Below are 10,173 nucleotides of genomic sequence, written 5' to 3'. Positions count from 1 at the left end.
AGCGTGAACAGGGTGTATAAAGTTTGCCATGAAGATTGTATATCAGGAAAGAAACGTCGGAGACACTATAAAATATTCTTGTATATGTATATGATCAGCTTTGCGAGCAGAGTTGATATAGCCATGCCCGTCTGTTCGTTGAAGACGCAATATATAATTTCAATAAAATTCTAAAAGTTAAAGTTTAAGTTAATTATTTCTTATAAATTGGTGAAATCTTCAAATTACATAATCGGAATTGTCAATAACTTTTCAAAAGGTAACATTGTGTTAGACTGTTATATTAGAAAATTGTAATAAGCAATTTTATTTACAATGCCCTTATTAATAAAATGTCTAATCAACAACAACAGAAGATACAAACAATTTCATTAGAAAGGAAAATAAAAATGCTAGAGTTTCTAAGAAGTGGCGAAGGTTCAACATCTGTTGTCAGAGCTTTTGGTTTAAACGAAGCGACAATAAGAACAATTTAGAAAAATGACAGTTCCATTTGACAATCAGTATCAGTGGGTCAGCAATTAGTTCAAAAACAACCTTTTATAGTCGAAATTCTACTTTGGAGAAAACTGAAAAACTTATGATGTTTTGGATTGAAGATTTACAGAAAAAAATCCTATCGATGGGAAAATTATTAAAGAAAAAGCCTTAGAAAACTTCAGGAGTTTGAACTATCTGTATCCCATCAGGGAACTAATAAAATTGCTTTCAATGCAAGTCATGGATGTCTGACAGGTTTTTTTGAAAAGACACGCTTTTCACATTGTAAAAATTCAAGTGGAAATGGCATCGAAGGCGAAAATGCTACAAAAAGCTATCCGGATGAACTAGCAAAAATAATTCAAGAGGGCAGATACACTCCAGATCAAATATTTAATGTCGACGAAAGATCGTGTGTTTTGGTAACACATCTGGCGATAAAAGAACCTTATTAAAAATTCAAAAGACAGTCTCTAGTCTTTTGAAGACAGCAAAATCAATTTGTGACTAGTTTCTATTCACTAAACAGTCTCTAGCATTAGTCTCAAAAATGACTCTTGAAAGCAAGACACTGCATAGAGATCATCACAGATATTAATCGATTGTAGTTATTTTCTATTTTGTAAGCAACTCAAACACGAAAAGGTTAAAAATAAATCAATTTTACATAAATTTCGTTAATATTATGAAACAAAGTCAACATATATTTTTACTTTTATTGATAATTATGTTTTTTGACTATGTTATAGAAAATTTAATATTTGTTATCGACATATTTATTTTCATTCAAGTTTAAAAGCATCTCTGAATAATGAAATGTAATAGATTTTGTGACTGTCACTTACAGAATAGCAAAATCGTCTCAAGTCTCAAAAATTGTCTCTAATTCAAAATCTCAAATTTAAAGACTTGAGACAGTATCACAGTACAGAATCGCACGGTTAATCAACAAATCCCTTATGCCAAGAGCTTTAAAAGGTAAGGACATTAAAAAACAACTTCCAGTTCATTTTTGGCGAATAAAAAGGCATGGATGACGGCTAATCTGTTTAATAACTGTTTTGTTTCTGAAGTCTAGAAATATACTATATGACATAAAAAGGTTTAGAATTCAAAATACTTTTGCTTGTTGATAATGCACCTAGCCACACTGCGCTGGCACAGTCGAATATTCAGTTGCTGTTTTTGCCGTCTAATATCACTTCTCTGATTCGGATACTCGATCAGGGTATTAAAGCAGCATTTAAAATGTACTACATATAGGTGGCGATGGGTTTGACAACATCCAAACGGATGACATCGATGAATTAATGCAAGAAGGTCCTATTGATGATGACGACTTAATTGAAATTAAGACTAACATTGATAATAAAGATGTCGATAACGACGACGACGAAGATAAAGGTCAGGTTTTAACGGCTAATTTAAATCATGAGGGCTTGAAATTCGTTACAAGTTTGGAACAATATTTTCTTGCTCATGATTCGATATGAAGCGTGCTTTACAATTCCAACGTAAACTTAAATCTTGTGTTGCTGGGTTCAAGAATTATCTAAACAACTGGAGAAACCAAAAAAACAACTTCTTTTAATAAACTTTATAACAAAAAAACCCATAGATGCCGCTAAGAATGAGGATAATTCTGCATTAGAGCAAAACCCAACAGTTGTGCTAGACATATGTATCTTCTGACGACAGTGCTATTCTTAAGCCAGTCCATAATAAAGTACATGATTGTTATCAACTACTGATGAGTAGCTGTATTCTTGTTTCTTATTTTTTTAAATTTTTTTTTGTACTTATAAATTGAAATTAAACTGTAAACTAGATTTATTTTCTTGTAATAAATATGAATTGTTTTGGTTTATTATTACTTAATGGAGATTAATATTACTTTTTTTTGCACGTTTTTTTAAGAAAATATTTGAATTTTTTTCATTTTACCCGATTTTTTAAAGTTGTGTAACAGATCTCCAAATTTACATATGAATCGTGTAATTTTTTACACAATTTTGATTTACACGGCTTTCTTAGGAACATATGTACCTACCATGTAAAAAAAGATTCTATTGCACATCATTTGGTTAGCATACAAACTGAACGATCAGAATCAAGTTCTTGTATGGACAACTTTTTCATTTGACGAGATATCCTCAACACATTTGAAACGGGTTATTATGCAAGGAAACAGTGCAATCACATAAGAAATTGTCGGGTTACTATAGCACATAGCTTCCTTACAAACTGACCGATCAAAGTTCTTGTAAGGAATCTATCCATTTGTGATGGATAATGGGACTACGGTGCATCCGAAACTACAAATAATTTCAAGCGTTGTCTCAAATTCGATTGATTCACTGATACACTGTTTATACCATTTATATATTTACTATGTTCCATTCTACAGAGATTGCTATTATACATTTGATATACAATTTTCAAGATTAACGTTTTATGGCAAAAATTTGATGCAGAAGTGTCAAGAATAAACCAAACAAAACAAAAGCTGGAAATCACTTGAGTCAATCCACCTACAGCAAAATCTCTACTTATAGTATATATGCGTATATAATCCACCGTTATTCATAAGTACATACCAGGAAATTGTTTCAAAACCTCACAGGCACTTCGTTTTCAATGGAATCGAGAGTGTGTGAGACTGTGGCGCTACAGCAACAAATTTCAACAAACTGATAAGGCACAGATGATTACGTTATTTGATTAAACAAAGCTTTTGTTTATTTATAGCGTATAGTTGTAACCGCTTATTCATATGACTTCAATATACATATATAAGTTTATACATATTATCATTTTGCAATGACATGTTGAACAACACACACGCGCATACGATTACGAGGGTTACGTCTGCTCCAGCACATTTAATTACTTAATTTAAGTTTTAGTTATATTTATATTTAATTATTTTATATACATTTTTATTTACACCTTAACTTTAGGTTTGCTAATTTCAATAGTAACTAACACAACTTTCAGTATATACAAAAATTAAGTTTTAACACACAAGCCTACAAGGAAGTTCCTTGGCTTCGTCGCTTAATGCCTTTGCTACCTCCAAAGTTGGCATTTGCGCGGTGGATGCATGCGACTGCCTACCTGGCAGTCATACACGCGTCCGAACTCGGCGAAATTCGCTAGCGCATCCAAGACGCGCTCTTTATCCGAGCCATGCTCACTAAACTCTAGGTCCCGCGAGCTGGTGACGGGAGAGCCGCAAAAGAACTGTGCGAAATTGAGAAAGAAGACATGCTCCGGTGAGAGGCTTGTGAAATGCAGTGGACGCACATTTGCGTTAGGATTGCTTTGATTGCCCTGAAAGTACGCCTCGTACGCCCAGCGTAGTCCGCTGACATCGGCTATTTTTTCATCGACAATTTGTGGATTTCGTAAACGCAAACAGCTCAGATTCGAATCGAACCTGTGATTCGATTTGATGCGATCGGAGGGGCCACGCATATTGCCGCGCTTGTCGAACTCAACGCCGCTGTCATCGAAGCCGTGCGTGATCTCGTGCGACAACAGGAAACCCAACGAACTGTATTTGAAGATCTCGTGCATTTGTGGATGATAGATAGGCGTGTGCAGCAGCGTCAACGGCACAATAACCACATTTGAGCGCAGCAGATAGTACGGTGAAGAGCTGGCGCCCGTTTCGGGATCTTCGAGGTGAAAGAAGGAGTCATCCTGTGCAAGTAGCTCATTTAAGCGGTTATGCTTGGCGCGTGTGTAGTGTTGCAGTAGGCGCAAATGATTGCCATAGAAGTCATTTGCTTCGATTTGCAGGTCAGCGTAGAATTCCTCGACTAACCGACTGGTGGCCGGACGTGGCAGGTTGCCGACCTTAATGCGCATTGTATCGATTTTGTCCTGCAAGAAACGTAAGATGTGTCCATCAAATTGATTGGCGTTGCTGTGCAGTGTTTGTGTAAAATGTTGCAATAACTTTTGAAAAAGCGCTTCAATGTGGGACTTTTCATCGATGAGTTCGGGATTGTGACGTTCGTAGAGCCAGGTCATAGCCAGCGGCATCATACTGCGTGTATGCGAGACGCAGTCGCCTTTAAGAAAGTTGCGCGGTCCGTCGATATTCAGATACCAGAGAAAGCGCAGCATCAAATAGCGGCAAATGAACTCGGGCTCATGCTCGTCCAACACGGTGAGTAGCAGGCGCATATATGGCAGGTTTTGTATGGTTAGTTTCATGTAAGGATCCACCGGCTTCTCCAGCAAGATATCCAAGTAGCGCGTCAGAAATGGCATATTCAGCTCTGCTAATGTAGTTTCGCGCTGAGCTGCCGCGCTTTCCTGGCCTTCTTCCGTTGTGTCCTCCACAAAATCCAAACTCTTCAGCTTCGTTTCGAACTCATGCAAATCATCCCACAGTTTATTCTTACGTTCCTCATTCGTTACACCCAAATATTCCATGATCAAGAGGAAGCCCTTATGTGGCATTGGCTGAAAGCCACCATTTAGCACAGGTTTGTCCAAATCAATGGCCGAAGCACGCGCATAATCTCGTCGCTGTATAACCGTCTCCTCGATGAAAACAGAATTCATGCCATATTTGCGTAGCACGGCCAGCATATGCAGCCAATCGTGGCGCAAGATTTTTCCACGTCGCTTCGCGGAACGACTTGGCAAAACTGTCGGCCATGCCAAATGCTCGTGCTCCTGCAACCAATCGAGATACAACTGCGGCGTGTATTCGTACACTGTCAGACAGGACTTGTAGTAGTCGAGCAGCTTGCGCACGAAAGCGTGTTCCTGCCGCAAACGCCGCCGCCGACGTATACTATTCAATAACAGCGCATATTCCTGATCCACTTTGTAGTCGATGAGACCGATGGTTTCGTAATACTCCGCGTCCGCGTGCACATGCTGCCAATTGCCACACGCATACTGGTAGTAGTCATCACAGGGGTCCGCGCTCGGATCCATATACCGTTCGATGGTCTTCAACTGCTGGCGATTCATGCTACGCGCCGCGTCGGCGTAGCTGAGCAGCGGCAGAATTAGGTGCAACAGCAGGAAGACAATGAGACCGGCGCGCATTTTAACTAGGTTATGCACTTGCTAAATTATCGAATGCGAATAAAAGTTCCATAAGTAGCACAGTATTGTGTAATTGCCGTATCGCGTTGTGGGCGCGCGCGTTTTCCGGCTGCCTCTAACAACCTTATAGTTTCTCGTGTCACAGTCAACTGTACGAGCAGTGCGCGTTCCGACTTCGTTCCGACTTCTGCGGCCTTGCTTTGTTTACGATCAGCAATCAAGTCGCTCTGCTGTCGCAGCACGTACGTACTATTCTCCGATTGCGCTTAGCGTTGTGAGCTATCAACGCGCCCTATCAATTTTATTTTAAATAATTGACAACAACAATAATAAAAAAACGCCAATAAAAACAACAACAAATTGTTTGCTCATTTCTATTTGCATTAGTTGCTTAAGCAACTGAGCCGCGAGATCACTAATGAATTAAGCTTTTATTTCGTGCTGCTCAGGCTGGCGTCGTGATGGGCGTTTGGCAATCGTCTTCGCCGTCCACTCGCGCTGCAGTCATGCATAAAAAATGTGAGCGTGAGCGCAATCGCGCAAAATCATCAAGTTTAATTGATAACCGATTTTCATGAGCGAGAACTCCTCAGCACATTTATGATTTAGAATAATTCTGTTTCTTTCAAGTTGTGCATGAATATTGCGCATCGCTGTTGGTGTTTCCGGAGTGCGGAAAGCGTGGGCTGTGGAATATTCATATTTGTAGCCAGCATTATATATGGGCCTATATAAATGCACAATGCAATAAGTCACATTAGGGCGATCCGAAATTTGAAAAATGCAAAAATTCTCGATTTCATTGTTGTGTATTTGAGTTCTCTCTTTTAAACTTCTTATTATCACTTGCTATTTTATGTAATTCCAGACTAAGTGCCATTAGAAACTATTTCGGCGAAAAGCACAACTTAACCATAACAAAACTCATTCTGAGTATATGAATGTCTTCTTTTAGTATATTTCGAAATTTGGGAACCCTAGTGTTGCAATCTGTCAACCTACAACTTTATCGAAAAGTGAGACATTTAAGAAGAAGAGACATTTTTGATGTACGAGCGCTATTTGAGTTGCTTACTTCTTCTTCTTTTTAATTGGCGTAGACACCGCTTACGCGATTTTAGCCGAGTTAACAACAGCGCGCCAGTCGTTCCTTCTTTTCGCTACCTCCAATTGGATATTCCAAGCGTAGCCAGGTCCTTCTCCACCTGGTCCTTCCAACGGAGTGGAGGTCTTCCTCTTCCTCTGCTTCCTCCGGCGGGGACTGCGTCGAATACTTTCAGAGCAGGAGTGTTTTCGTCCATTCGGACAACAAGACCTAGCCAGCGTAGCCGCTGTCTTTTAATTCGCTGAACTATGTCGATGTCGTCGTATATCTCGTACAGCTCATCGTTCCATAGAATGCGGTATTCGCCGTGGCTAACGCGCAAAGGACCATAAATCTTTCGTAGAACTTTTCTCTCGGAAACTCGAAACGTCGACTCATCGGTTGCTGTCATCGTCCAGGCCTCTGCACCATACAGCAGGACGGGAATTATGAGTGACTTATAGAGTTTGGTTTTTGTTTGTCGAGAGAGGACTTTGCTTCTCAATTGCCTACTCAATCCGAAGTAGCACCTGTTGGCAAGAGTTATCCTACGTTGGTGTTTACGCTGGTTCCCAAATATACGAACCTATCTACAACTTCAAAGTTATGACTGTCAACAGTGCCGTGAGAGCCAAGTCGAGAGTGCGACGACTGTTTGTTTGATGACAGGAGATATTGCGTCTTGCCCTCATTCACTGCCAGATCCATTTCCTTTGCTTCCTTGTCCAGTTAGGAGAAAGCAGAACTAACGGCGCGGGTGTTGAGGCTGATGATATTAATATCATCGGCATACGCCAGCAGCTGTACACTCTTATAAAAGATTGTACTTGCTCGATTGAGTTGCTTACAGCAATTTCAAATATTCATTATTATCGAAAAGATTTTTGGGCGATAATTTTTTACAACTTTCGACCGGTATAACTTAGCAATAATCCTGATAGCGCTCAGCAATAGTGCTTCGATTTAACTTACTTATTTACATTTTTGGCGATGAAGTTCCAAACCGAATTTCGTGAAGGTCGTACAAAATTAGTTATTGTTCCGAACACTACTAACGCTGCACGCTAGCTGATATTGCACAATCGTTATAAGATATATCAATTTGTTCATCGCCCAAAAAAGAACCGCTCGTGTCGATTGGTCGAAAAAGAAATACATCAGCGGTCGAAACGCAGCTATGACATCGTGACAGAGGATACTCTGTGGATTTACGTGTATGCGCCCATAAGTAAACAGCAGTCGACTGTGTGTGTTCCAAGATGAACCGAATCCAACAAGAGTTGTTGGCGTACAAAGCATTTCCTGTTTTTTTTTTGGAACAACTGAACATCTTGCTACCATACCACTATAGCAAGGCTGAACAATCAAATCTGAGTGACATACAGCCATTTTTTCCAATTGTCTTTCAAGAAATTTGGAAAACCAATTGCCGAAGATGGATCACTCATCACCACGCAATGTAAGCTCTCATACATCGACTGAAATAACTGCATTTTTGAGCACTCAAAACATCGATTTGATGAGTTATCCATCGTATAGTCTAGATTTTGCATCGAATGATTTATTTTTATTATTGTTCGTAAAAAATAAACTCAGAGATCAACATTTTTCGACACATGAATAGGCCGTTGATGCGTTCAAAAGGCATGTTTTTTGAGATACCTCAGTTGCAAAAGTTTATAGATTTTAATGGAGAATATTTTGAAAAATAATAAAGCGATTTTCGATCTTTAGAATTTGTTTTTGTTCCCGACTGTTGAAATATAAAAGGCAACCTACGTATAGGAACAATTCCAGATTAACGCTTTCTTTTACTCGTCTGTAAAGTGTTGTATGCTTTAAGCAAGAGTGATAGAAGATAGGGCATCAAAAGTCCACATTTGTCGATAACACTTGTTTCTTTTTCAGTTTTACAAAAATTGGGACATTTATGTAAACACGAGGCTACAGTGGTGTTGTAGTCCTAGTTATGAATTGGATTTTGGATACATCTGTGCTTATAATTCGTGAAACTATCAATCGATTCCATCAACTTCAATACCTTTCTTCTAACACTTTTACATCCTGGTGGAATCGCAATCCTTGTTCCACACTATAATTCTCTAAATTATTCGAGAATATATCCAAATGATTGCGAAGATATTTTAACTTGATAGTCATATTTGCTTTTCGAATTCGAAAGCTTATCAGCATATTTTGCACAATTTCTCCATAATTCACTTTACAGAACAGTTATATGTAACTTGATAAAGACTGTACCTTTCATTAGTTGATGTGCTTGAGAACCATAAAAACATAAAAAATTCTAACATTCAACACACACATCATCTACAACACTTCGAGAAATTGCTTTATCATTCCTAACTTGAACGCGAATTAATTCACTTAGTTAATATTGACAGTTTCACTGTTAGACTGTGCCGATTTCCGGGAGTTTGGAGACATCATTTTTTCTGAGAATATGCGCATCACTTTTGGTGCGAAAGTAAAATTTTCATTGAGCAAAACAAGACATTTTGTAGATTCTAAGTTTAGATTTGTTTGATGTTTGATTTTTTCAAACCTCGACACACGCTTATTTTGAGAGTGAGGCTGACGTGATGTTTATGTGCGTGAAAAAGGTGGGTAGAACCCAAATAATGACTGGAAAAAATAAATTTTGTTGCGAGCAAGTCGTTGTTTTATCAAAATATAAGACATGCAATAATCGTAAACACAGAAGCACATTGAATAAATTCTTAAATTCTTAATCTGAATACTTGAAGAAATCAAAATACATCATATCCACGTCAACAAAATGAAAGGTTTTTGTAGAACAGCAGGGGACTTTATTTAACGAAAAATTGTATCTAACATTGAAAATATCGAATACTATTTAGCTTACATTATTATGCCTATACAAGTATATTATAGTTATTTAAACACTCTAAAATCTTCACAGACACTCGTTACTGTAACACATTCTTACTGACAGAGAATTTCTTAGTTCAGTGAAAGCAAGAGAAGAGGAGCAAGGTGACGAAGAAGAAGATCCGACTGTCGTTGTTTCTAGAGAATACGAAGGATGCGGCAGCAATTTGCAATCTACTATAATCAATTAGGCTTTGCCAATAACGGATGTGTTAGTTGGTGCCTTATGATGGAGAAAGAGCTTTTTATTTCTCCAAATAGAACCTTGTTTTCTGCAATTTGATGTCGAATCAGTACAATAACTCGGCATAGTAAAACCCAGTGGCCAATTTTTGCTTCTCTAGGGAGTCGATGTAGTTTATACTTCTTCGCAGGTGGTTTGTAGTTGAAGTCCACTTTTTCGACTGTTGTTTTGTGTCAGGTGCGTACCTGTGTATTCATTCGGCGGCGGTCACGAAGGAACGCAGCAACTGCATCGGATTGTGTCTGGTTAGCGTCAACAAACGTGGTTGACAACACGCTGACAGCTTTCGCATGCTCGAAATTTCATGCAAAATTTGGCCCTACAATCTTTTAAGCCAGTAATCTAAGATGCTTCTTTCCCCTTTAATTGCTGATTACCAATA

At 38.5% G+C, this 10,173-nt stretch overlaps 1 protein-coding gene across 1 annotated transcript; it reads right to left on the bottom strand.

The window, feature by feature from the left end:
* Positions 1 to 3,188: 3,188 nt before the first annotated feature.
* LOC126758653 (neprilysin-4-like) lies at positions 3,189 to 5,794 on the bottom strand. The gene has a single exon (XM_050473006.1). It carries the CDS (start codon positions 5,551 to 5,553, stop codon positions 3,550 to 3,552), a length of 2,004 nt encoding a protein of 667 aa, XP_050328963.1. The 5' UTR covers positions 5,554 to 5,794; the 3' UTR covers positions 3,189 to 3,549.
* Positions 5,795 to 10,173: the final 4,379 nt, after the last annotated feature.

This window comes from Bactrocera neohumeralis, chromosome 5, assembly GCF_024586455.1.
Source record: "Bactrocera neohumeralis isolate Rockhampton chromosome 5, APGP_CSIRO_Bneo_wtdbg2-racon-allhic-juicebox.fasta_v2, whole genome shotgun sequence".
NCBI classification, from domain to species: Eukaryota; Metazoa; Arthropoda; class Insecta; order Diptera; family Tephritidae; genus Bactrocera; species Bactrocera neohumeralis.
Note: the sequence above shows the minus strand (reverse complement) of the source record. Positions and strands in the feature narration are given on the sequence as shown.

Excerpts from the sequence above, each read along its gene's own strand:
- LOC126758653 (XM_050473006.1), bottom strand. The coding sequence starts at position 5,553 with ATGCGCGCCGGTCTCATTGTCTTCCTGCTGTTGCACCTAATTCTGCCG.